Source organism: Pipistrellus hanaki (assembly GCF_964339955.1).
Source record: "Pipistrellus hanaki genome assembly, chromosome: 11".
NCBI lineage: Eukaryota > Metazoa > Chordata > Mammalia > Chiroptera > Vespertilionidae > Pipistrellus > Pipistrellus hanaki.
Window position 1 is genome coordinate 6,659,045 of NC_140513.1, and position 25,673 is coordinate 6,684,717.

A 25,673-nucleotide genomic window follows, 5' to 3' on the forward strand; every position below is an offset into this window, starting at 1 on the left:
GTTTTGATTCCAGTCAAGGACCTATACCTCGCTTGCAGACTTGTTCAATGGCCCCAGTTGGGGCACCTGTGGGAGATAACCAATCGATGTGTTTCTCTGTGTCTCTCCCTCTCCCTTCTACTCTCTAAAAATTAATGGAAAAATATCCTCAGTTGAGGACTAACAACAACAAAAGAATGCTTCTGTTTCCACTAAGGTGAAAGAACTAGAGCAGAGCCTGCAGGCCTCTGAGGAGAAGCTGAAACAGAGCAGAGACGCCGTGGCCGCTCAGGAATCTCAGATTCAGGAGCTTGTAAGTAGCTATTGTGCTGCTGTGGTCTAGGCCCTCGATGCCTTCCCTATGCCTTTGCAGCTACCCCAACTCCTGGAAGGGTACCTGGGCCTGACTTCATATACACTTGTGCTGGGTGTGGGCAGCTGGGCAGCTGCATGTAGAAGGAGTCAGGCCTGCTGGAGGCTCTGAGTTACCCGGAGAGGCAGGGACTGGCTAATTCCCACCTGACTGCTGGCCGGAGGGCCCAGCCTGGTTGTGGGACTGTTACAAGTGGAAACTGCACTGGCAGTCAAATCTCAGCTTGCAGCCAGGGCTGTGGAGAACAGGTCCACGCTTTGGGGAGAGGTTGGCGAGGGCTGGCCAGTTGTCGCAGCCTCAGAAGAAGTGTTGAGTTAGCAACTAGAGAAATAAAAACGGCATTCGTTACATGGTTAACTTGTCCCAGGCTCTGTGCTAAGTATTCTGCACATGTTTTCATTTAGTTCTTGCAGCACATCTAAGAGATATGCGCTGTTACTCTCATTCTCTAGAGCAAGCATGTCAAACTCAAGGACTAACACGGGCCAAATAAACAAAGTTTAAATTTATGTGGGCTACAAAAAAAAACAAAAGCTTCACTTTTCATCGAAACGTAGGTTTATTCCTATAGAGACATGCGGAATACAAGGGCTGAAACGAGTAATCATTAACATAAAATAATAGAACATTTTAATAAAAATATTTTTTTCTTGAACATTTACTTACCAGACACTGAATAGCTGCAAGTGTAATGCAAATAAACCTATATTTCTTGTTTTTTGAAAGCGAAATATTTTTTTAAAATATATTTTATTGATTTTTTTACAGAGAGGAGGAGAGAGGGATAGAGAGCTAGAAACGTCGATGAGAGAGAAACATCGACCAGCTGCCTCTTGCACACCCCCTACCGGAGATATGCCCGCAACCAACATGCCCTTGACCAGAATCGAATCTGGGACCTTTCAGTCCGCAGATGGACGCTCTACCACTGAACCAAAACCGGCGTGAAATATTTCTGTTGGTCACACCATACAAGTCAGTACAAGACTAATGATGTGGCAATCAGCTGCTAAAATATTCACTGCTAGTATTAGTGGACAGGAATGGTATATGCACATAAGGCGCCTAAGAGAAATAAATACAACACAATTATAGTAATTAGTCATTAGGGAATGTTGTAGTTTGTTATTAATAAATAAAACAGGATGTTGTAAAAATTAAGTCACGAAATTTTTATTAAAACGTTTCTTACATACTGCTATATTGGCTGGGCCACAAAAATATTCATCATGGGCCGAGAGTTTGGCATACTTGCTCTAGAGGAAGCAGGCTCAGAAAGACCAGGTTGCATCTCTCTCAGATCAAAGCCCAGTTCATCACTGGGTTGGTTATACTGCCTCCCCCGGAGAAAGCTGCTGCCATAGAGGGCAGCACTGAGTACAATGAGGAAGAATAAAGCTGACCCCTCAGCACCAAGACCAATCCTAGATGCCAGCTCCTGAGCAGACCAGGGCCTGGGGCAGTCTGCAGAGCCTGCAGGTGGGGACTCTGGCACCACCCAGGCTGGAGAAGGTCAGAAAGGAGAGTTGCTTGTATAGGACACCCGTCTTTGGGTAACTGAGAAACAGAATAAGGCCCCCATTGTCCCTGTGAATATCTACCCTCTGGTACCCCCACAGGCCACCGCCAACCAGGAGAGCAGCCGTGCACAGCGGCAGGTGCTGGCTCTGCAGCAGCAGTGCACGGAGCACGTCCACGCTCTGGAGGCCCAGCTTGCCGCCCTCGAGACGGCTCGGGCAGCTGACCAGACGGCTGCGGAGCGGCAGGTGGTGAGTGAAGGAAGGAGTGCGGTTGTGCTGCTCAGCGCCAGGTTCACAGGAAGACCAGCCCCGCTCTACCAGGGAACCACCTTTGGGAGCAGTTTTTATCTTTCCAACTAGATTTCTTCTCAGGAGACGACATATAAAAAGGCTGCTTTTTACAAATTCACCAAACAGATCACTTCTCCTTTTCCTTGGGCGGCACAGGGGCTCCCTGACCCGTCCCATCAGCTTCTTCCCCGTCTTTCTGAAATTCATCTCTTCCCTAGAGGCTTCTACTTTCTCTGGCCCCTCCCCCTATTCCAGATCTTCAGAATCAAGTGTCTCTTTCTTGTGAGGAGTTTGTCTGGTGGTTCTGCCCCACCCCATACTCATCTCCCAAAAGAGGGGAGGGGGCATTTTTAAAGGTCAGAGATAGGACTGTGGCCAGGGGCAGTATGGTAAAGATCAGAGATAGGACTGTGGCCAGGGGCAATATGGTAAAGATCTTTTCTTTTTTCCATGCTTTTCTCACTTTGCAGAGGGATCTGGAACAAGAAAATGCACTCCTAAAAGAAAGCAAGAATGAGTGTGAACGTTCTTTACAACATCACCAACTTGAACTAAAGAAGCTAAAGGTATTTAGCTCACACGCATGCCTTTCACTTGGAAAGCAGAGGAGCCAGCATTTGTTCAGTAGTTCTAATAGGCATTTGCTAGAAATTAGCACCTCACTAAGTCCTCTCAGTGATCCTGGGGGTAGGAAGAATTACCCTCATTCTTCAGCAGTCTTTGAGGCTCCAAGTGTAAATCATTTGCCCAAGTTCCATAGTTATTGAGAGGTGGTGCTGGTCTGACTTTTCATTCCACCACAAGGCCCAACCCTTCCTCTGTGTCATCAAGAGCTGCCTGGAAAACCAGGGTCAGAGCACCACGCTGAGTGACTTCCAGTGAGACGAGCAGAGCACGGCTTCAGGTCACAGGACCTGGTTGGTGTGCATTGGGCACCGTGTACATAACTGAGGAAACAGGCTGCTGGATTGCTACCCTTCCCCTCAGAACGTGGTGCTTTATCAGGTGCTGCCCCTTCGTTTCCTGGACATAACGGGATGAGGAAAGAGAGACTCTGCCACTTTCTTATAGGCCTCCCGTCCCGTCCCTTTCCGTAGCGGATGGTGGGTCTCTGTAGTACTTGCCCGGCTTGGTCATGACCCAAAGATGTTGTGGATCCCTCGGCCAAGGTCTTCTCCAGAACACCATAGCTGAGGGCCTGCACTGGGTCAGCTTTCAGGAACAGTATCTGCTAAGTTCTTTCGGTGCTATTGCATAGAGCTGGATGTGAGGGCCTGCACCTTGGAGTCAGATTTGTGTGCATTCCTTCAACAAACATTTGAGTACCTGTAAGCACCATTGTAGATGCTGGGATGTGGCAATGAGCAAGACAAACACACCCTCCCTACCTCCCCTGGTGGAGCTTGTAACTAGAGACAGTAAACAAGTGATAAATAGTCATAAATGCTCTGAAGATAAGAAAGCGGGGTGAAGGACAGAGCCGGGAGGAGAGGGTTTTAGCTATGGAGGCTGGGCAGCTTCAGTGATATTTGAACAAAAGCTCTGAACAACGAGAAGGGGCCAGCAATGTGAATGTTTGGGGAAGGAATATTCCAGACAGAAGAAATAGCAAATAGAGAGGCACTGAGGCAGAAAAGATTATTTTGTTCAGAGAACAGCATAAAGGTGGGTGTGGGTGCTGCTCGGTGGGCGGGGACAGCAGGGGAGAAGTGGGCAGGGAAGCCGTGAGGCTCTGAGCAGAGCAGAGATGGGAGATTTGTTTTAAAAGGATAACTCTGACTCTGTGTGGAGAATGGTTTGTAAGGAAGCAAGTGCAGAAGCAGGAAGACCGGCAAGGAGGCTCAGACATTACTGTGCTCACAAATTTGGTCATAAAAGACAAGATTTCAGCAGAGATTTGGAAACTTTATTTATTTATTTTAAATATATTTTATTGTTTTTTTACAGAGAGGAAGGGAGAGGGACAGAAAGTTAGAAACATCGATGAGAGAGAAGCATTGATCAGTTGCCTCCTGCACACTCCCCATTGGTGATGTGCCCACAACCAAGGTACATGCCCTTGAATGGAATCGAACCCGGGACCCTTCAGTCCGCAGGCCGCCGCTCTCTCAGGAGGAGAAAAGGTCTCGGGCTGGTGGAACTGTGAAACCCTGGCCTGTGGGCCCAGAGGGGAGGGGATACCATGTCAGGCCTCTGCAGTAGCCTTTCTGGGGAAGCTCAGGAGATGTTAGGATCGCTATGTCTGAGTCCCAGGTGCAGCATCACAAAGCAGAATAGAGAAGGGCGGGTGTGGGCTGAGAGCAGTAACTTAAAAGCCAGCACACGGGCTGTTTAGAAGTGTGGTTAATTTCCAGATGTTTGGGGAATTTTCTCAGCATCTTGGATTTCTAGTTTAATACCATTACAGTCAGGTAATACCCTAAGTGATTTCATCCTGATATTTTTTTAGACTTGTTTTAAGATGCAGCCTATAGTCCATCTTGGTAAATATTTCAGTGCATTTGAAAAGAATATATTTCTACTGCTATGAGGGAGAATATTCTGTAAGTGCACGGCATGTCTCAAAAGAGGACTGATGGGTTTGTCAGGAGGTAATCCCTGCGCCTTGAGGAAAGGCCAGGGAGGTAGCCCTGCCCGGGTAGAAGTTACTCTGGGTGCTGGAGCCTGCATCCAAAGGCTTGGCTCTGAGCGCAGACAGGTGCTGGCTTCAGCAGGTTTCTTAACCTCTTAGAGCCTCGGTTTTCTCTCCAGTAAAATGGGTAGGTTTGGTGAACCTGTGACATTTTGCCCTATTAAAATTCAGTAATCATTTATTATTTTTTCTGTAACCGAATTGTTCCGGTGCACTACACCATTCACATGAGCCCAAGTCTCCCTGTGTTCTGTGTTAATTTCACCACACCAGCTCTTCTAATCCCAGATCCCCCAGCCGTGGCTTGGTCTGGCTGCTGTGCTCCTGTGGTGCTAGTTTCCCGAGAGGTTGCTGGGTCGTCCCCAGGGCAGTTCTCAGAGGGATACAGAAGGCACTGCAGTGAGAGGGCAGCCTGGGAACCTTGGGAAGCAGGAACAATGTTGGTCTAGCCCTGCAAGACAATACTCCCTCTGTGGGCTTCCTGTGAAGTAGGAGCTAAAAAAAAAAAAATAGGCGCTGATTTATTGACCTCAACCTCGACCCATTTCCTGATTTATAGGAAGAATGGAGCCAAAGAGAAATTGTGAGTGTGGCAATGGCTCAAGCCCTGGAGGAGGTGCGGAAGCAGAGGGAAGAGTTTCAACAACAGGTAGGCTGAAGGGTCATGCCTTCACCTCTGGCCAGGCAGCAACAGCCCACCTCCCCATCTGTCCAGAGCAGGTGTGGCCCAGGTCTCGGGAATGCTGGCAGCTGTGTGATTCCCTGGAAGTCTCTAGAAAAGTGGGAGGAAAAATGTTATCAAGGAACAACCACCCCACAGGGATGGCCTTTTGGACTTGTGGTGGTCAGTTATTGTTACAACATCCCCTGGAAGGGCCCATGCCAGGCACCTACAGGGCTCTAATTCTGTGAGAGGGCCACACCCCGGTGAGCTCTCGGAAGGCAGGGTGGAAAGAACCTTCCTTTGAAGACAAAGTCAGCATCAGCCCAGACCTCCTAGTGAGTTGGCTCTAGGCCTTGGGTAAGTTCACAGTCTCAGAATTGCCTTTGAAACAACTCTAGGATAATTGCACCTTCCAGGATATCATAATGAGGTCTGTATAGCAAATGCCATGCATGCCACGGGCACAGGGGACCTAGAAGTTATGCGTACAGCCAGCTTGTTAGAAGGCTGAGCAGAGTGTAGGCTAGAGAGGCAGTGAGGATGAGTGCCCATTGCAGGGCCCCTGCGGAGGAGAATTGGTGTGTGCATGATTCTAGGAGCAAAGGTGAGCTTGAGCATGTTCTAGGCTGCGGACTTCAGGGAGGGATTCTCCAGAGGCCTTGGAGGAGATGGGGTCACTGCTGCCCGCCTTCTCTCAGCATGGTTTTTCTCCAAGGCTGCTGACCTGACATCCCTAGTAGAAGAAAAGGAGCAGAGTCTGCAGGAAAGCACGGCTGCGATTCTCCAGAAAGAGGAGGAGATTCTCCAGCTGAAGAAAGGTGAGGGGTCTGCCCCGTTCCTGCCCAGCACCCCCACCCTGAGGTGGCCCAGGCATGAACCAGCATGGAGTCACTGTGCTTGCCTCCTCTCTGCCCGGCTAGGTCATGACACTGCCCTGCTGCAGGCACACCAGTTGCACAGTGAGCTGCAGGCCCTGAGAAACCTAAGGGCAGAGGAACCCGAGGCAGCCGCTGGGCGGGAGGACCTGCTGAGGCTGCCAGGCCAGGAGCAGGGGTTGGCACTCTCAGTCAGCGAGCTCCAGGTAAGTCCCATCCCAGCCCGCCAGGTCATGGTGTAGTGGCAGCAAACCACAGGGCAAAGCTGCAGTCTGCCAGTAGGAGGCGGCAGTGGGCAGGCACAGGGAAGCTTGCTGAGTTCACTAGCTTAGGGATGCCTTAGCTTTCTAAGGTGGGGCCGCTTAACTGCCTTGGAGGTTGTGAGTCTTGAGAGGAGCCTGTCAGCCGTCAGGTGTTACAGCCCTTTCCTCCAGGCAGACTGGCTGTGTGGAAAGTGGATTGTCCTTCTGGAAGGCGTTGGCCAGGCTCTTTGTAGTCTGTCTGGTTGTTGGCAGTTAGAGCACAGCAGTCCACACCTTTGGTCCTTGTCCCGTTCTCCTCCTCCTCCCTCCCCCATGGCCTGTGGCTTCGCGTGGCCCCTGTCCTGGCTCTCAATGTGCTTCCCCACCCTGTAGGTAACCTCAAGGTCGAGGGCTGTGCGGGAGCCTGCATACCAGCTTCCGCCTGCAGAGGGGATACCAAATGGTGAGGTGGGGGCCATGGACCTAGAGCAGCTACAGAAAGAAAAACAGGACTTGGAGCAGCAACTTCTAGAGAGGAATAAGGTAAGGGTGCTCTTTATATCTGCCCTTCCCTGTCCTTGCCTGAAACTACTCAGTCCCTCTGAGAGTTTTGCTGATGCTCCTTGGGCACCTCCTGGGGAGATATTCTTTCCTAGGTTTCCTCTTCTGTTTCCCTCTGCATTTAAAAAAATATATATTTTATTGATTTTTTACAGAGAGGAAGGGATGTGCCCACAACCCAGGTACATGCCCTTGACCAGAATCAAACCTAGGACCTTTCAGTCCGCAGGCTGACACTCTATCCACAGAGCCAAACCGGTTTCGGCTCCCTCTGCATTTTTGTCTTCCTTTTGCACCCCCAGGCTCCTCCCCTGCCTCTCATGTGAGACAGTGTCCAGAGGCTCCGCACTTGAGCAGCAGCAGATCTAGGTGTTCCCAGCCTCCTCTGCCGTCCAGTACTGTCCTGGCGGCCTTCCTTCTACAGCTGTGAATGACAGCGTGAGATCTTTGAGGGTGACGTGACAAAATTCCTGTAAAATTCCTGGTGTTGGGTAGAGGCTAATTCAATGTCATGATTCCACCCTCCCCAGCAGGCCTCTGCAACTGTAAATGCAGGTCACCTTTGATCCTGGTTTTTATTTTTTTTAAATATATTGATTTTTTTAGAGAGAAAGGGAGAGGGATAGTTAGAAACATCGATGAGAGAGAAACATCAATCAGCTGCCTCCTGCACACCCTACTGAGGATGTGCCCACAACCATGGTACATTGAACCTAGGACCTTTCAGTCGGCATGCAGGCTGACGCTTGATCCACTGAGCCAAACCGGTCAGGGCTGATCCTGGTTTTTAAAGTGCCCTGCGCAGTTCAATGTATGGACTATGATCGGGCCTGAAACTCTGCCACCGAATTGTGTGATTGTGTGTGTCTTTTTTCTTTTTTTCTTTTTTTTTAGATGTTAAACAAAGGGAAAAAGTGTTCATTTTCCTTCTCCTTCCCTTCCCTGTTCCTCCCTTTTCTCTTCTTTTTTCTCCCTCTTCCCCCCATATTCACATTTAACCTTTTCCTGTGAAATATAAAATAGACATAGAAAAGTGCACAAACACTGTGTGCCCTAGGGCCTAGCCCTCAGACCTTTTCTCTAAATTGTACTCACTTCCTTGTGATCTCACCCAATCTACACGCTGCCGGCTCCCACATCTATATCTCAACCCGACAGCTCCCATGAACGCTAGACGCCTGTACTGATTTGCTCTGTAGCTAAAAGGCACCTGAAGCTTAAAACATCCAAAACCAAACTTCAGATGTCTGTGCTCCTTTGCATCTACTGCCATCTTTCCTACCTCAGTAAATGGCAAAAATCTTGGTGTTGCCCTCGACATCCAAACATTAGCAAATCCTTTTGGATCTCCCTTGATATTGTACCAGCTGCTTCTCAGCCCCACCATTGCTGCCATCCTTCCCTTGATGGTGTTGGACTTCTGGCCTGTCTCCCTGTCACCCCTCTGTACCAACCTTCTGATGACATGACTTTCCTTCTCTCTAAAAAGCTAAGTCCTTGCCATGGCCCACAAAGCCCTGCCCCTATTACCCTTTTCACCGGCCCCCTCTGCTATCCCCACACCCTCTCAGGCACATTGGCCTTGCCCACTGTGACTGTCAAGCACCAGCAGGGCCTTTGCACTCCTGAACCTTCTTTCTGGAAGATTCTTCTTCCATTTACCTTCACTTCCTTTATAGCAGCATTTTGTCAGTTAGGCCTCCTGGCTGTCCCTGTGAGCCCTCACCACCAGAATTGCCTAGCTCCTTACCGTGCTCTTCTTCTCCATGCCTTCTGATAGCCTTTATATTTGGTTTTGACACTTTCCCCTCCTGAGGGCAGATATATTTTTGTTTGTTGATTGCTATTTCCCCAGCCTCTAGGACAGCCCATAGTAGGGACTCAGTATTTGTTGTATAAATTAATGAATGAGCCAAAATCCTAGAAAATAAAGTAACATAAAATAGCAAATGTACTTTTGGAGTAATGTCCAGTCTCTTGGTCAACCAAGAAAATACACATTGAAAACAGCCCATTACCATTTTATTAAATGGGTGTGGTGGAGGCAGTTCAATGTGCTCGACAAGACTCTCAGGATCCTCTCACCCCGTCCTCTCCTTCCTAGAGAGACTGTGGGGAAACCTCTCTTGAGAAAACAAAGTGTAGTACAACTTTGTTTAAAAATGGAAACTCAAGCCGAGACCGGTTTGGCTCAGTGGATAGAGCGTTTGGCTTGCAGATTGAAAAGTCCCGGGTTCGATCCCAATCAAGGGCATGTACCTTGGTTGCGGGCACATCCGCAGTAGGGGGTGTGCAAGAGGCAGCTGATCAATGATTCTCTCTCATCGATGTTTCTAACTCTCTCTCTCTCTCCCTTCCTCTCTGTAAAAAATCAATAAAATATATTTAAATATATATATAAATAAAAATAAAAATGGAAACTCAAGCCTTGGCCGGGTAGTTCAGTTGGTTAGTTTCATCCAATATGCCAAGGTTGTAGGTTTGGTCTCTGGTCAGGGCATATACAAGAAGTAACCAATCAATGCACAAATAAGTGGAACTACAAATCAATGTTTCTTTCTCTTTCTTAAAAAAAAAAAAAAAAAAAAAATTATTAAAGAATGGAAACTCAGCTACATGGGGATCCCCTAGAGTTAGTCACAGGGACTTCTAACAGGTGCATGGGAACCCAAGAGTATCTGTCTAATCTGTTGTCCTTCCCCTTAAAGCTGATGAAATGTGCATTTACTGAGTGGCTTTTGGCTGGGGTGGGGGTTTGTCTCAGGCCATAAAGCAGATGCAGCAGAGGATGCTGGAACTCAAAAAGACGCTGCAGAAGGAACTGGTGAGTGCCCTCCCCTCCCTGCTGCCTGTTCCCTCTCTGGACTCTGGTCCCCTGGGGTCCCTTGCTGCTTGATGATGCTTCCCTTCCCCCGCCTTCCCATTGATTGTAAGGGGTCTCTGCGATGTTGGCTGGTGAGACAGCGGGCCTGCCAGCTTGAACATGCTTCTATGAAGTGACTGTGTCACCTCAGGCATATGCCTGCCTTCTCCAGCCTGCATGTTGTCTGAAGTTGGTGAGGTGATGGGTGCACCACACATGAATGGCCGAGTGCCAGGCCCAAACATAGGAGAGCAGGACCTCTGCCTGGCTGAGGTGCTCACCGCCGCAGGGCATGTGTCCTGACACAGGAAATGTCTGAGCTTCCCCAGGGACCTTTCTCCCTCCTCTCAACTGTCCACCCACCTGGAGGAGCTGAGTTTTCTTTAGCTGCTGGCAATTCCTCTTTGGGGGGTGGGCGGGGGTGGAGGGGTGGCGGCAGAGGACGAGCAGGTGATCCCAGCGTGGGTCAGGTGAATCTCCCATGTGATTTTCCTACCTGTCTTGAGCAGTTCAATGTAAAATCTTTTCTTTGGTTTTCCAGAAAATCAGACCCGATAATGAGCTTTTCGAAGTCCGGGAGAAGCCTGGCACTGAGATGCCAAACATGGCCCCTTCTGTCACAAATAACGCTGACCTGCCTGATGCCCGCGAGATCAACTTCGAGTACCTTAAACACGTGGTTTTAAAATTCATGTCCTGTCGGGAATCCGAGGTACAGGGCTTCTGAATAATTGCATTTGGGTACTGAGTTCTACCCGGGGCCTGGCTTATTTGTCAGAGTCCTGCATGGCTTCCCACCTCGTCCATTTCTTCCTTTCTCTTTCACTTCCAATTGACTCCAAGTGTGGACCCTTGGTCATTCCTCCAGCCAGCACTGACTTGCTAATTGAGCAGCAAGAAGGGGCACCTAGCAGGGAACTAGCTCCTGGGAGGGGATGTGGTTTGGATGCTGAGGCCAGAGTCAAGGCAGCTGAATCTGCCCAGCATTCCTGCATCCTCTGCAGAGCAGAGCTGCTGTGGATGTCCTGGTCATCTTGCAGTCCCCGAAGTAAAAGATGGAGGGAGAAAGAGAACCTGCCATTGCTGTCAGACCTCTGCACGGTCTCTGCTCACTGTTGGGAGCACACACCAGGAACAGAACCAGAAATGCTGCCATTTAGCCCCAACTCCCACCACCACCACCACTTGGACCCAAGGCAGCAAAACTTACTTTGTTTCAGGCCTTTCATCTCATAAAAGCTGTATCAGTGTTGCTGAACTTTTCACAAGAGGAAGAAAACATGCTCAAAGAAACCCTGGAGTATAAGGTAAGGTTCCCTGGCCTGCTGTCCAACTTCAAAACATGCCGTTAGTGTTCCCAGCACTGGCAGGTGAGAGCAGCCCACCGCTGCGCATCAGCTTCAGAGGTGCTTCTGGATGAACTTGACTCGGGCAGTACTTACTGAGCACATGCTTTGTGCACACAGGTCTCTGATGTACTTGACCAACAGACCTTGTTTTCCAAAGCAATTGATATCACTTATCAGTAGCCCTAGGTCTGGCCCAGCACAAAACAAAACAAAACAAAAATATTTTAAAAGAACCTGCATAAGTTATGTAATAGAAAGAAGAAAAAAAAAACTTAAGGAAAAGATACCTATAATTTCACCTGTTTCGTCAACTCAGTTTTTACTCGTTTCCCACCCATACTTAGAATGGGCTCAGCCCTACAGACTAGTCACTACAACCATTTTCACTGCTCTGGTCACAGCCGGAGTCAGGATGCATGGGGGGCAGGAGGGTCACCCAGGGGTGGGCTCTTTCACACCCTCTGCACCTACTCCTGATTCTCAGCTCAGGAGTCTTTTCTGTTTCAAACAGATGTCATGGTTTGGGTCCAAGCCAGCTCCCAAAGGCAGCATCCGGCCTTCCATCTCCAGCCCTCGGATACCATGGTCCTAGATGGAACTACCCAAGGATGGAGCTCCGTGGGCTGACACTCTTTCTGTGAAAAGAACACTGACACACCAGTCTGGGTGGGTTTCTAATCACTGTAACTGCAGTATTTTGTACAAGCGTCTAAACATTGTTTACAAGACCTAAGGTCCACTTCCCTGCAGATTAAGAACCTCAGGAGGCAGCGGATCCTGTCATTCTAGTCACAAATGGGAGCGTCCTGGCACCACCCACATTTCTAGTGCTGCTAAAATCCCAGCTCTGGCTAGCACGCCTGCACCTAAATTTCTAACTTTTGTTAGTACGTAAAGCTGAAGCTATCAGCATCTGGCAGAGAGGAGGCAACTGATCCATCCTGTAGTGACGATGCTGGACAAAAAGCCCTTTGAAATGGTGCCCGTAGGCCAGACTCACCTGCTTTTGCCACCCGCGAACTCAGTGGGGGTGGCTTTTAAAAATTCCCCTTCCTTGGTAGCATGAATGGGGTCACATGAGTTAGAAGAGGCTTTTTAACCGTTCACAAAAATATTTTCCTTTGTTTCTCAAACTACCTAGAAATTGAGATGTGTACGTCTTTAAGATACTCTAAAGCCAGTGTGGAGCAATGACTATGCAACTGACAGTATCTCGTTTTGTTGAAGAAAACAAGCAAATGTTTAAAAAGATCCAAATACACTCAATTGCCTTCTTAATAAATGTACTTGTCTTGGATAGGTTGCCGGTAAACCACTTAAAACTATTTTTTATAGCTAAAATGTCTTCTGTATTATGAAACCCAGTTAGTGGTGTTCTCAAAGGAAGATTGGAGCATAGAGAGGAAATTATTTCAGAGGTTGGGGTTCCTGTCCCTTTGAAACTTCACCAGTGTTCTCTGGCACCTGCTTCCCTCTGAAGCAGTGGTGGCGTTTCATTTACTTTGCTCTTGATTTTGGGGTTTAACACTGAGCAAGTGCTAATTACATGTTTCCTACTGTTAAGGACAGTCTGCTGTATCCAAAGGAGGCAGCAGCTGTCCCTCCCCCAGCCTTGACCAAAACATTGGAGGTGGCCTGCCATCTTTCTTCCTCACCCTACCCCCAAATATTTAAGATGACACTACATTCATATATTGCGTCTAGACAGCCCCTAGCTGGCTACAGGACTTGATACATGCAGATGGCTCTGGTAGTGACTGACAAAAACTTGTATTGCTAAAGAGAGACCATGCTTGCCTTGGATAAGCCACAATATCAAATCAAAAGGGAAACTGTTTATTGATTTAGTTGGATAAAAGTTTTACTGGTTAAATAAAAAACTAAATTAGTAACTGGAGCTCCTTTAAAATTTATTATCAGTTATCCTGTTAAGTTCTATTTCTCAATTACGCTTAGGGTTAAAATATATGAAATCGATCTCACAGAAAAACAAGGATTTGCAGAGTTAACCTGCTACATTTCCACAGACCTAGAAATACCAAGCAAGGACAGCCCAGGCTCTGCCATCCAAGTGACCCATTCACCTACTGAAGATGTCTATCCTGTTTAGAATGTTATTTTCCAGTTATGTGCTGGGGACACAAAACAGGAGTCCCTTCTGTTCTGTAATTTTGATGAGGAAGAGGTAGCTTTACCAGCTGTTCCAGGAGAGAACCCTGAAATCCAAGTAGTTCAGGGCTCTCCAGAGGCAGCTACAGCACAGCTGTTGGAGTCCATCTAACTCCTCCGTGGCCTCCCCAGCCCTTGAGCTGGTCCCACCCCCACCCACGCTCCCTGCAGGTTTAGGTATAGATGTGGGGCCATCATGAAGTCTGGACTTGTTTAGAGGATTCAGTCTGATTAGATTTGCCTCCTGCACACTGAATTTCCTTCAGCTTTAAGAGGAAGAGTGGAGTAACTATTCTAAGTGATTTAATGCACTTTTACTTGTATAAACATTCTGTGATAGACAATATATATATAAATATATATGGCCCTTTATATGAGCATTGGATATGGCTCTCTCCCTCCATGTTGTAAATAGGGATATTATCTCTAAGACTGCTGTAGAAAAGTCATTTGTGGTGCAATATACTTTTTGATTAAAGATCTTTAATGCAGAAGCAACTACAGTGGGTTTTACTTGATATGGTGTGCCAATATGTCTTTGATGTACTAAGTCTAGTACATTGTGTCTCATATTCTTCAAGGGCTACAGAGCATTTGTCTTTCAGAAAGAACCTCCCCAGACTGGTCTGGGTGAATAAATGTATGTAATTTAACAAGCCAGCAGCCTAGGCCTACCTCCCAAGCATGGTGGGGTCCTGCAGGAGTTGGAGGATTGGGTGCTTTGGTCAACATCTATCTCCAAGGCCCACTCGGCTGGGGAGAGCTTCAGAACATGAACGGGTCCTTACCTTCAATAGAATGTAGGCTGGTCACGTGTGCTAAAAGGTAAGAAAAGTATCTGTGCTCTTCAAAAAGGCTCGTTGTTATTAGCTATAGGGAACAAAATGGGTTTTTATATTTATAGGCTAATTGCTACCTGTTTCTGGCTTTTAATCTTTTAAAGAGAACTTGTCAACTTCACTATAAGAATGTTGCTATCACACAGCCAAATCCAGTGTCAGGAGATAGTAACCAGGCCTGTCTGAGACCTACTTACTCTCAAAAGACTCGAGTGCGGTCACACAAAACTAAAGACTTTTTAAAACCTCGGGTAATTATTGAATGTTTGGCACTTTATTAAATAAGCTCCAAATTACATACAAATCAAAAGAGTAAACAAATACTTATTCAGCAAAACCTCTCTCCATAGCAGCCAGCAGCACTGGAGCCCAGGCCTGAGGTGCTGCTGTGTAAGAGGCAGGATTGCCATGCTCGCTTCCTGGGGAGTTTCCAGAATAATCAGCCCCTCATTCATCGCCAACCCATTCACTACCTTTTTTAAAATTTATTTATTTATTTATTTATTTATTTATACATGTATGAAACACACTGCAAAGTATATACTAATAAGCCAAGAGCTTTATTGATGCAGCAGGCACTTTACAATGAACCCAAGAGAGCCCGCCTTCTGGGAGGATGGGATGTCTGTACAAACCCTTGGGGGGTTTCCAGTTCAGAAACTGAAACTCTCCCTTCCACCGCAGCCCTTGGATCTGCACCTGCCCACAGCATCCCTCCCCCGTTTTAAACAGGCAGTGCACACAGGGACACCTGACCAACACTGGCCAGCCACTCTGGCAGACAGTCACAATGTCAGTTCTGCATTATTCGTGGACAAAGGCATAGACTATCAGATCCTGCAAAAGGATTTAGGAAACAGTAAGACAATTTCTCCCTCCACCTTGAAAATAAAATACACTTCAGCGGATGCATGTCCTGAAAGAGTTGGGAGTTCCTAGGAAGATGGTCCATTGTCAATCCCTTCTTCACCAGCCTGTGCATCCAAAATTCTTCTCAAGGTAACATGAGTCTTTTTTTTTAAACAGTCTTTCTTGCTGTAAGAACTCTTATAATGGAGCCTAGTCCTCCTACTGCTAATGCCTGTGGGGGCAGGAAAAGGAAACGTGTCACAGGAACCCGGACGGGCACGGGGAAGCCTGGCTTGCCAGGGGAGATGGGATGGTACACTCCCTAACCCAGTTCACTGTCACTGACCCCAAAAAGGATTCTAAAGAGCACAGGCAGGAGAAGGGAGCAGAGCCCTGTCCTGGAGCCAAGGTCCAGGAGTTGCTCTTTAGGCAGAACTGGGCTTGAGAACAGTTACCAAGCACACACACAACAGAGCCCCCCACATTTCCCCTTTGACAGGCTCATTGTTTCCAGCCTGCCGGCACTGCTCTACACACAGGAACCAACACATGCCCATCAGAGCTACCTCGAGGAGCCATCATTAGAAATGCCATTAAGGCTGAGCACCAAGTTGCCTTAAAGGGCCCAAAAGGCCTGGCCTTTAACCAGGCAGAGGGCTTGCTCACTTCCCCAAGCATCACAGCTGCCCCCACATACCAAACCAAGGGCCTCCCAATTCTTGCTGAGCAGGCAGCATACCCACCAGCAGGACTAAAGGCCACAACCCTAGCCAGCACCAAGGCTGCCAAATGACCGACCCCTCAGTAAGGATCGCTCCCTTAAAACACATGGAGCATTCAGGATGGATGCCAGTGATAGCCTGGTCTCCGGTGATGGGGGGCGTGCTCCCTGTATTTCTACAGGGTGCGGGGACACTGACATATAGGCAAGACACAGACTTGATGAAAAGCCTGCTCTCATACCAACCCTAGCAAAGGACAGGCACAGCTCTTTCTGCTGCAGGTGGATGAGGGCCCTTTAAAGTGACTGTGAAGGTTTCTGCCTCTGCTCACGCTGGTCTGGTGAGGCTGAGGCCAGAGCAGGAAGCCATCAGAGCTAGCTGGAGGGCGCAGCTGCATTCCCAAGCACCCCTACCACTACCATAATTACCACCACCACCACCACCTCCACTTCACCAAAGCGAAAGTATCATGAAGCCCCAGCCACCAGCAAGCCTGCCTGCGTCCCACCTGGGACTCATCTACCTTACCGTGCCGTCACCTGCCCATGACCTGCCGGGCATACATCAGCAGCTAAAGCAACTGTGATTACCAGAGACAGTGGATCCCTACCGATGCTTTTTTGACAGAGGTAAGTGAGCAAATGCGCCAGGTTTAGCCCCTCGTTCTCATATGCCTGTCAGAGCTGACCAGCTTGTTTTGGAACATCTAGCCTGCTGATGGGAGCCCTGGAGTGGGGCTGAGTCCATGGGCTGCCTGCGCGGGCAACGTGTTCACATACCTTTTCATGCCACTGGAGTAACACTGCGCTGCTATTTTCTGTGGGCTTCTCAAACCCTTTATAAATGTACTTCATTAGCAAGTCAATGCCATTTTTGTCCAGTGATTGCACAGCCTGCTCAATCTCGCTGCTCTTAAAATTTGTAAGTACTTTCAGCACCACACCCTGGGCTCGTTCCTACAGAAGAAAAAGAAAGAGTGAGGCCAAGCCACTGCCCAACACACCCAGGCCCCCCACTGCTGGCACAGAAACACCAAGCCAAGCAGTATGAACTCACCTGAAACTGCGTAATTTCTAATCCATCTGGGATGGTTAAAAAGTGGGGAGAAATCCTTTTACTGACTTAAATTTCAAAGTATCCCTTATTTATGTCAATTAAGTTACTTCATTATTTGGGAGGGAAGGGAATAACTACTAGGGAGAAACATCACTTTAAAAAAAAAAAAAAAATCCTCACCAAGGAGTGAAGAGTATTTTTTTCCATTGATTTCTAGAGAATGGAAGGAAAGGGATCGAGGGATCGAGGGAGAGAGAGTTGTCAATTGGTCGTCTCTCACACACACCCTGACCTGGGTGAAGGATCAAACCTGCAATCCAGGTATGTGCCCTTGACCAGAATCAAATCTGTGACCCTCGAGTGCACAGGCCAGTGCTCTAACTACTGAGGAACACCGGTCAGGGCAAAATGCCACTATTTTTTATTATACCAGCAAGGTCTTAGAATCCAAAGGATCACAATGGTGGATATGTATTTAAAAAAAACAAACAGGTTTGTCTATCTGCAGCTTCCCTCTGAGCTCACCCAGTAATAGAGGGGCCATTGCCTTCCATGTTGGAGAGGTGCAGCCACTGTACACACCCTTCAGTCCACAGGCTGGTGCTCTATCCCGAGTCACAAAAGGCCAAAATCCCAGCTTTGAAAACCCCTTTTCCCTAGATCAAATTTTAGCTTCAATGATGAGGTGTTTGTTAGACTCAGAGATGCAGTAAACACAACTGTATCTTCTCACCTAGTTTGTAAAAGGCAGGAAATCTTAAAAGCACTGAAAATCCTCAGGCAAATAAAGCCTATTCAATAGCCTATAGAAGCTTAACCACCGGTAAGTCTCACATGGCAAGCGAATTTATAGTTCTGCTAATCGGCAAGGGCTGGGCTGGCTTCTCACCCCACGAGGCTCTGGGGAGGAGTGAGCAGTTTCTTTGGGGAGCTTTTACTATAAACACTGATAGCTTTGATGTCAGGAACACTAGGAGGCTTCCGTGGAAGCACTGCCAGTGCCAACTCACTCCCTTGGCAGACACTCACTGATGCAGAGATGCAACTGACACTGTCCAGAGCCCCACGCAGCTCACACTCAGCTGGAGACAACGGACAACCACAGCCCAGGTCCCAACACCACCCAGCAGAGCTGCAGCGCAACCCCATTTACCTTCACAGCTTGATTCTTGGTGTTGACGGGAGAGTTCCGCAGGGCTGCATGAAACGCCCGAAGCATGTCCCCTGTGCATCACCACCAGTTAAGGACGGCTAGGCTCGAGCATGGCCATGACTTTATTAGTGCACTCATCTCCAAAACAGCTCAAGAGGGTGAAGTCAAATGGCATCTTATCCCATCCAACCACCTCCCACAGCGGCTTGCAGGTGGGCACACAGAGGCTGTTTAGAGGGTAGCCTGTAGCCTTCGTGAGCCACACAGAGGGTGGACACCTCTGCCTATGCTGCGTACTCCTGCCATCCCCTAAGCCTTCCCCCTCAAGCAAGTTTTTAAAGGAAATAGAATTCTTATTTTATGGATTGATTGATTTCAGAGAGGAAGGGATAGGGAGAGATAGAAACATCAATGATGAGAGAGAAGCATTGAGCTGAAACCGGTTTGGCTCAGTGGATAGAGCGTCGGCCTGCGGACTGAAAGGTCCCAGGTTCGATTCTGGTCAAGGGCATGTACCTTGGTTGCTGGCACATCCCCAGTAGGGGGTGTGCAAGAGGCAGCTGATCGATGACTCTCTCATCAATGCTTCTAACTCTCTATCTCTCTCCCTTCCTCTCTGTACAAAAATCAATAAAATATATTAAAAAAAAAAAAAAAGAGAGAGAGAAGCATTGATCGCTGCCTCCGGTACACCCGCTCCAGGGGATCAAGCCTGAAACTCAGGCATGCGCCCTTGACCAGAATCAAACCCAGGACCCTTCAATCCACAGTCTGATGCTCTATCCCCTGAGCCAAACCAGCTAGGACTCAAAGCAAGTTTGGACACACCTTCCCCCCATCCCTGGAAGATAGCAGCAAAGCAAGTGCCCTCAAGGGGTATCTTACAGAAAATCTTGAGTTGCTTGCCCGGGCTCTGTCCCTGATTCTGCCCTGCTTGATACTAACAACAACCACATGAGGTTATCAATCTCACCTCATTCTCAAAAGGGAAGAACAAAGGCACAAACAAGGTCTTCTTATTCTTAATCCAATGTTTTGTATCAGTTAAACTATTACGATGTGTTAAAACTTCTATCTTCTAAGACCTCCCCCAGGCAGGTAAGGTCCCAACTGCTACCAAGAGGGAGATTTATCAATCTTTAAGAACCTTGCCAACAAATGAGCCGATCCCCTTGCCCCCTATTCCCCAAATCTCAGCTGCAATCCTGACAGAGTCTTTGCTGAGTTCTGAATATCCAGCATTTAAAAGAAATTTATAATCTGGGTTAGGTCCCCAAAGGTGACACCTATTTTAAACTGAATTACATTAGCCGGCTTTCATTTCCTCATCTGAAACTCTGGCTTCAGCCAAAAAGCCTCAAAAATAGAACAAGGAATGGCTTCTGCCCAATCGGATACCATGCAGCGGTACTCACGTGTAAACAGACAAGGCTGTCCTGTCGTCCCCAGTGGGGGCTCCACTTGACTGAGCGGTGCCCACACCACTCCAAGGCCGCTCCTGCCCAGCTCCCAGCCCCCTGCTGGGCTGTGACCCACCTTCCACGTGAGAGGCGGCCACCCCCCAAATGTGGAAGGTGGATCAGAGCCTGCTGCATTCCACCCACAGACCCAGTACTGTCAGCCTCGGAATGCCTCTTCCCCAGCCAGGCAAGGGCCAGTCCGGTATCAGCCACTGATAACTTCCACCTCAGAATTCTTTTCTAATTTGGTGTCCCAGAACAAGCAGAGACCCAGCGGCTTAACAGGACATGCTGGCTGGCACTCTTCACTAGTCAGCATGGTTGGCAGACAAAATCATGTGGAAGAGTGGGGTAACTAGCCCACAAGAGCAAAAAGAGCCACTACTTCCGTTAGCTCACTGTTGTGCCAGCCTCCCCAGCATTCACTCCAGGTGTTGATGGGAGTGGGCCTTCAGCAGGTAAGGAGATCTGGGTGCTGCGAGGGCATACCATTTATCAAGCTGGCCTCCGGCCCTTTCCGAGAACAGGCTGTGGAGACTGGGGAACCATGTTCAACCCCGAGTCTCCCTATCTCAGGGCTTCTCACCCAGGCACTACTGGCATTTTAACCACGTGATCAATGTGGGGTCTGCCTATGCATCGGAAATATTTAGCAGCATCCCTGGCCTCTACCCGCTAGATCCCTCAAGTCCTGACAATCAAAATGTCTCCAAACATCGCCAACTTTCCTCAGGGAAAGGAGAGAGTGCAAAGTCACTCAACACCACTTCTCTGGACAGATCCCTGCTCCTAAGGACCAGAAGGTGCTCAGCAAGGAAAAGGAATTACTACTATTTTTAAATCCCTACAAGTTCTCGGATCCTGTGCCAAGTGCTTTCACATGCTATTACCACAAACAACTCTGTGGCCAGAGTCATCGTTCTTATTTTAAAGGCAACGAATTTGAGGCTCAGAAGGAAAGTGACCTGTCCAAGGTCACAAAGCTAAGCTGTCCAGCTGGCTTCAAGCCCAGTACACCCGACTCCAAAGCCACGGTCTTTTTACAATCTCCTGCTGCCATCCACCCACAGACCTGTTTCATGTTCAAGACACATGCTGTGTGCCTAGCACTGCACTGAGGCCTTCTGGGACATTGTCCAGTGATGCTCCCATGGGACATCAAGGCAGCGTGGTTCTCCTGCTTTTAACATAGAAGGATGCTGAGCGTCAAGGTCACACAGCTATGGCATGATAGAGGGTCCGTATGGATGCACAGCTAGTGTTCTTTTCATTTCATCTGTTAACTCCCGCCATGACTGGCTTCCGTACACAGCACCACGACATGCCTCCTCCCAGCACTTTCCCATTCCAATCAACCGACCCCTATTTCTACTCTCCTGTTCTGACCCCTAGAAGCCTGTTCCATAGTTTAACTTCAGTGATGTGATATAAGCCCAATACCTGGCCACATGGTAAGGACTCAGTAAACCTTAGTTCCTCTTGGATTTCAGTTTTCACCTGCTAACCTCCCTTTCCCCAGTCCTCAGAGGTACACTCTCCATGGTAACAAGCTTCCCAACATTACCAGCAGGGAAGAAGCTACCACCCCCTGGATGTGCCCAGCTGTCTCCAAACGGCCTCTAGAAGCCTTTTACTGGTCAAGGGCATATAAGAGAAGACCTTTAAATCTGCCAGGACCAAGGCAGCAGATAACCAGACCTCGTCCTCCACATCGGTGGATGTTTCTGCGCCACAGGCTGACCCTGCAGCCCTTTCGGCACCACCTGCCCGTGAAGGAGGTCCTGCACCGGACTGCAAAACCAAACCTTCCTTCATGGCGTCTTCTCCTGCCACCATTTCACCCAAGGCATAAGCAAGGCGATCCCAATGGGGCAGGAAATACCAGTTTGTATTCAAAAACACGTTCCTGTCCAAACAAAGAAAGTCTGAAGGTTTTTCTTTTTAAAGGCACACCGGACTCCTCCCAGAGGCAGTCCACGGGCCTGACTTCCCAAGCTGAGTCAACTGATTAAACACCCAGAACCTGATTTATATACAGCATGAGCCTCCAACCCTGCTGGCAAGTGTGGGGGAGGGGCGGGCACTTCCTGTAACACCATTTGAATAAAGAAAAATCCTTCCTCTGAGAATAAGTCAGTTTCCTGTGTTCAAGCTGCTGAGGGGCCAAGCAGGCTGCGACAGCCACCTCTATTTTTAATCCTGTTTTCTAAATGCTAGTTTTCTACGGCCACAAAAATAGTCGTTTCCAGTGGTGGGGCTCTACTTTTACATTTCACTTTCTGCTCTCTGGTTTTTCTTAGCTCGAAACTACTAGTTTTTTTCCCACTGCTTCCTGCACAAGAAGGCTATTGGGGGGGGGGGGGGGGGTACTGAGGGGGAGCCAAACTCACTTGTTGAACATGGCTGAGACCATCAAGGTCCAAACCCCAAGGTGTTCGTTGGAAGCTGAGAAGAGGTCGGAAGCAGAGGCGCTAAGCTGCAGGGTCAGGTGGATCTGCGGGTGAGAGGTTTACAACCTCCGCGCTCAGGGCTGTGACCTTTCTTCCCCGCAGCCATCCGCCCACCTATTTTCGTGCGGTGCAGAGCGATCAGGCCCAGGAGGACCGTGCCCAGGAGCCGCCCTGGCTGCTCAATTCATTACTCAGCGGCGGCTCACCCCGGCCCCTCCCGCCGGAAAAGCCGGAGAATGAATGACCCCATTGCCTGCACGGGAAGGATGGAGCGATGGGGCGTCAGGGAAGGGACAGCCTGAGAGCTGAGCAGGCAAGGGGAAAAAGGGAGAGGCCTCGCAGAGCAGTGAGCAGCCCGGGGGGCTGGAGGCCGGCACCGCGCACTCCCGGAGCCGCCGAGCAAGCCGGCCGGCCCACCAGGGTCCGGGGGCCGCGTGGGGCTGAGATGCCGAGGGAGACTCCGAGGGGGGGGGGAAGGGGGGCCAGGAACGAGAGGGTGGGGAGGCGGGTCAGAGGGAAGATGGGGGGATTGGGACTCAGGGAACCTTGCCCGGGAGGGAGCCAGGTCGGAGGAGAGTTGGGAGACTGACCGGAGGGGGCCGGGGATCGGAGGAGTGGGGAGCCAGCCTGAGGGGCCGGGAGGAGGGGAGCGGGAGGGCTGGGCCACAGGGGAGCCCGAGAAGCCGCTCCGGGGAAGGATATTGCCGCAGGAGCCCATCCACCTCGCTGGGGTCCGGGCCTGGCTCGCCGGCCGCCGCCGCCGCCTCCTCCTGCTCGTCCACGAATTTGTTCTCGTCAAACTCGTCGATGTCCACCCGGCGGAAGCGCGAGGACAGCGTGTTCCGGGCCATGGCGGGGGCTCGGGGCCCGCTCGGCCGGCTCCGCTCCGGGCCCGACCTCAGATTCACTCCGCTCCCAACCGGCTCGGGGGCGGGAAGCGGCCGCCGGGCACTACCTCCACCTCCTCCGCGCGCAGCCGCCGCCGCCCGCCCACTTCCGGTGCACGCCGGAACCGGAAGTGCAGGCGGAAGGCGGGACAGAGCCGTTGGGGGTGCCGCCGAAAGCAGTCTGCGGACGGTCTTGATGCCGACTTGGTGGTCCCTGCCGCCCGCCCCGTCAGACTCCTAACTTCATTGCGCCCCATCTTCCTCTCTGAGCAGCGGGCGCCCGTCCCCGAGCGCCCAGCACTTCCGACGCCGCTCCTGCCCTTGTTCCTCGGCCTCCCGCACGCCGGAGCTCCGGCCCTGGAAGGGTCTCCGGGGGCCATCACCCCCCAGACTGAGGGAGCACGGCCACCGCAGGAGAGGGCACCCGGCTGTGCCTGTCGAATGGCGGACAGGCTTCTCGGAGAAGAAACCTTCCAGCTGAGGGATGAGTAGTGGTTCTCGTGCCCTGGGAGTGATGGGGGTTGGGAGAGCCTGGAACGCCACTCACCGCACTGGGCCGAGAGGAGGTGGCCTCTGCCTTGTACACAGTGACCGTTGTACACAGTGACCAGGGGAATGTAAAGACGTTTAAAGTGTATCCTGTTGATAAGACAATGAAGACCTTTGGACTTAAGGGTGCGGCGGCCCTCGCATGTGTAGCAGTCACCTTGGCCAGGCGGGTGGTGGTGAAGAGAGGGAGATGACTCTGTGGCCATCATCCAAACAAGAAGGGCGAGGCTCTAGGGGCTGAGCAGTTGCACCTGACTGGAGAGGCATTTCCTGGTAGGAAGCGCAAAGTCTGAGAAGGGGGAAGATTGGGGTGCAGGTGGGGCACGATCAAGGACGACTCTAGTGCCAGGATTAGGTGCTTGTTGCTTGAGGGGTTCCATTTATGGGCCGTAGCCTTGAACCAAATTGGGTCTTTATTTTCATATAATAGTACTCTTTAATAAAGGCCAGTATTTAATGAAATGGGACTTGTTTTGTTGCTTTGAGTATTTCTCATTGAACTGTGTCTGCAGATCAAAAAAGATGCCAAGCTATGTGCAGTGCAGTATGATAGCCAGTGAGATTTATCCGAGGGGCTATTATTGCTAATTGAAGAAGAAACATATGAAGCTACCTAATCTTGGGTGATAAAGACACAGACTCTTAGCCCTAGCCGGTCTGGCTCGCGTCACCTGCGGACCAAAGGATCCTGGGCTCCATTCTGGCCCAGGGCATGTACCTTGGTTGTAGGATTCTCCCCAGCCCCCGCCCTGGTCAGAGCACGTGCAGGAGGTAACCAATCATGTGTTCCTCTTGACTTTCCCTCGCCCACTTGCCCTAAAAATCAATGGGAAAATATCCCCGGGTGAGGATTTTAAATAAATAAATGAAAATACGATACAGGCTCTCACAGTGGGAAATAGGTGCTGAATAAAAGCATGGGGGTCCTGGGAACAGGGAAAGCACACTTGTCTCTCAGCTCCATACCTTGGAAGAAATCAAGCAGGCCACAAGAAAGCAGAAATTCACATCCCCAGAATATCCTGGTCAGGAGGAACTTTAAATCAGAAATGCCCATTTTACAAGTAAGGAAGTAAATAACCTCCAAATTAGTGAATGAAATGTTTCTCCTATAACTGTGGGCCTCCATTCCAGCCAGGAAGGCAGAACTTAAAAAACTGTACTGTACTCATGCAGTGCCTGAGAGAGAGTGCCTTAGATACTGTGGTCAACAGATGTCCCTTAGAAGGTGAATCTGATTAGGGACCTGATCGCAGTGGAGGAAGGAACCAAGCAAAGGCCCAGAGGCAGGGCAGGCTTGGTGTACTCCAGAAACAGCGGGGCCAAACTGGAGCAAGAGTGAGAAGAGATGAGATGGAAGTGGAGGAGATGCTGTACGGCTTTGAGGAAAATATGTGGTCTTAATCCGGATGGGACAGCCCTGGAAATTCTGGGCAGGGCAGGATCCCTCTAGCAACTCTATTGAGAACACCTGGGAGCAAGAGCCAACGGAGAGAAGTGATTTAAGAGGCAACACCAATAATTGAGGTGACAGTCCATGGTGGCTCAGACCAGACAGGTGCCAGTGAGTGGTGGGGCTCTGGCCAATGTGCTCGCTTGGAGTGTTATCCGTTAACAGAAGGTTCAATTTCTGGTCAGGGCTCTTAGCTAGGTTGTGGGCTCAATTCCAGGCTGGGTGCATACAGGAGGCAACCGGTTGATGTTTCTCACATCGGGGTTTTTCTCCACCTTCATCCTCTCTCTAAAATCAATAAGCATATCCTCAGGTGAAGATTTTTTTTAAAGTAGTGAGAAGAGGTCAGATATATATGAAGGTAGAATTTGCTGATGGGTTGGATGTGGTAGCATGTAAGAAGAATGGAATTCACAGATGACTTCAAGTCGGGAAAAGATGTACGCAATCATTAGCTCTAATAGAACTATAACCATTTGGGAAATAAGACAGGAAAGTCCCTGTGCACTATTCGACTTCCATTTAAGACGAATCCAGGCCATAAATGCTCTTTGTCTGCCATCTCCTCCCCATATCCCTCTACTTCCTAAAATTCTTTTTTTTTTTTTAAGTAATTTTTATTTATTGATTTCAGAGAGGGAGAGAGAAATAGGAACAGTGATGATGAGAGAATCATTGCTCTGCTGCCTCCTACACGCCCCCTGTTGGGGATTGAGCCCACAACCCGGGCATGTGCC

General features: G+C 49.5%; 2 protein-coding genes across 6 annotated transcripts in view; one reads left to right on the forward strand and one right to left on the reverse strand.

Annotated features, from left to right (window-relative positions):
- Nucleotides 1-12,436, forward strand: part of GOLGA1 (golgin A1) — a 33,246-nt gene extending 20,810 nt beyond the window's left edge. For all 4 annotated transcript variants that reach the window (XM_084898344.1, XM_084898346.1, XM_084898345.1 and 1 more), the window contains 11 exons: nucleotides 197-292; nucleotides 1,972-2,121; nucleotides 2,634-2,729; nucleotides 5,355-5,444; nucleotides 6,175-6,277; nucleotides 6,380-6,540; nucleotides 6,970-7,119; nucleotides 9,902-9,961; nucleotides 10,542-10,712; nucleotides 11,221-11,307; nucleotides 11,861-12,436. In XM_084898344.1, the coding sequence (XP_084754470.1) occupies nucleotides 197-292; nucleotides 1,972-2,121; nucleotides 2,634-2,729; nucleotides 5,355-5,444; nucleotides 6,175-6,277; nucleotides 6,380-6,540; nucleotides 6,970-7,119; nucleotides 9,902-9,961; nucleotides 10,542-10,712; nucleotides 11,221-11,307; nucleotides 11,861-11,941 (1,245 nt within the window). In that variant the 3' untranslated portion in view covers nucleotides 11,942-12,436. The remainder of the gene's footprint in view (nucleotides 1-196; nucleotides 293-1,971; nucleotides 2,122-2,633; nucleotides 2,730-5,354; nucleotides 5,445-6,174; nucleotides 6,278-6,379; nucleotides 6,541-6,969; nucleotides 7,120-9,901; nucleotides 9,962-10,541; nucleotides 10,713-11,220; nucleotides 11,308-11,860) is intronic.
- Nucleotides 12,437-14,898: 2,462 nt separating this feature from the next.
- Nucleotides 14,899-24,610, reverse strand: ARPC5L (actin related protein 2/3 complex subunit 5 like). 2 transcript variants are annotated; one of them, XR_014796279.1, is made up of 5 exons: nucleotides 22,638-24,610; nucleotides 21,988-22,091; nucleotides 18,138-18,286; nucleotides 16,708-16,884; nucleotides 14,899-15,438 (listed from the first exon to the last, which is right to left on the reverse strand). XR_014796279.1 is itself a non-coding variant. In XM_084898416.1 (4 exons), exons 1-4 carry the CDS (start codon nucleotides 22,896-22,898, stop codon nucleotides 15,376-15,378), a joined length of 462 nt encoding a protein of 153 aa, XP_084754542.1. In that variant the 5' UTR covers nucleotides 22,899-24,576; the 3' UTR covers nucleotides 14,899-15,375. The 2 variants fall into 2 exon arrangements, 1 of the variants encoding a protein (XP_084754542.1); XM_084898416.1 differs by lacking the exon at nucleotides 21,988-22,091 and having other exon boundaries at nucleotides 18,138-18,209; nucleotides 22,749-24,576.
- Nucleotides 24,611-25,673: the final 1,063 nt, after the last annotated feature.

Excerpts from the sequence above, each read along its gene's own strand:
- ARPC5L (XM_084898416.1), bottom strand. The coding sequence starts at position 22,898 with ATGGCCCGGAACACGCTGTCCTCGCGCTTCCGCCGGGTGGACATCGAC. Across the intron at positions 18,210-22,748 it reads TGGATGGGCTCCTGCGGCAA|GGGGACATGCTTCGGGCGTT; the intron begins TATCCTTCCCCG and ends TGGTGATGCACA. Across the intron at positions 16,885-18,137 it reads CCAAGAATCAAGCTGTGAAG|GAACGAGCCCAGGGTGTGGT; the intron begins GTAAATGGGGTT and ends TTTCTTCTGTAG.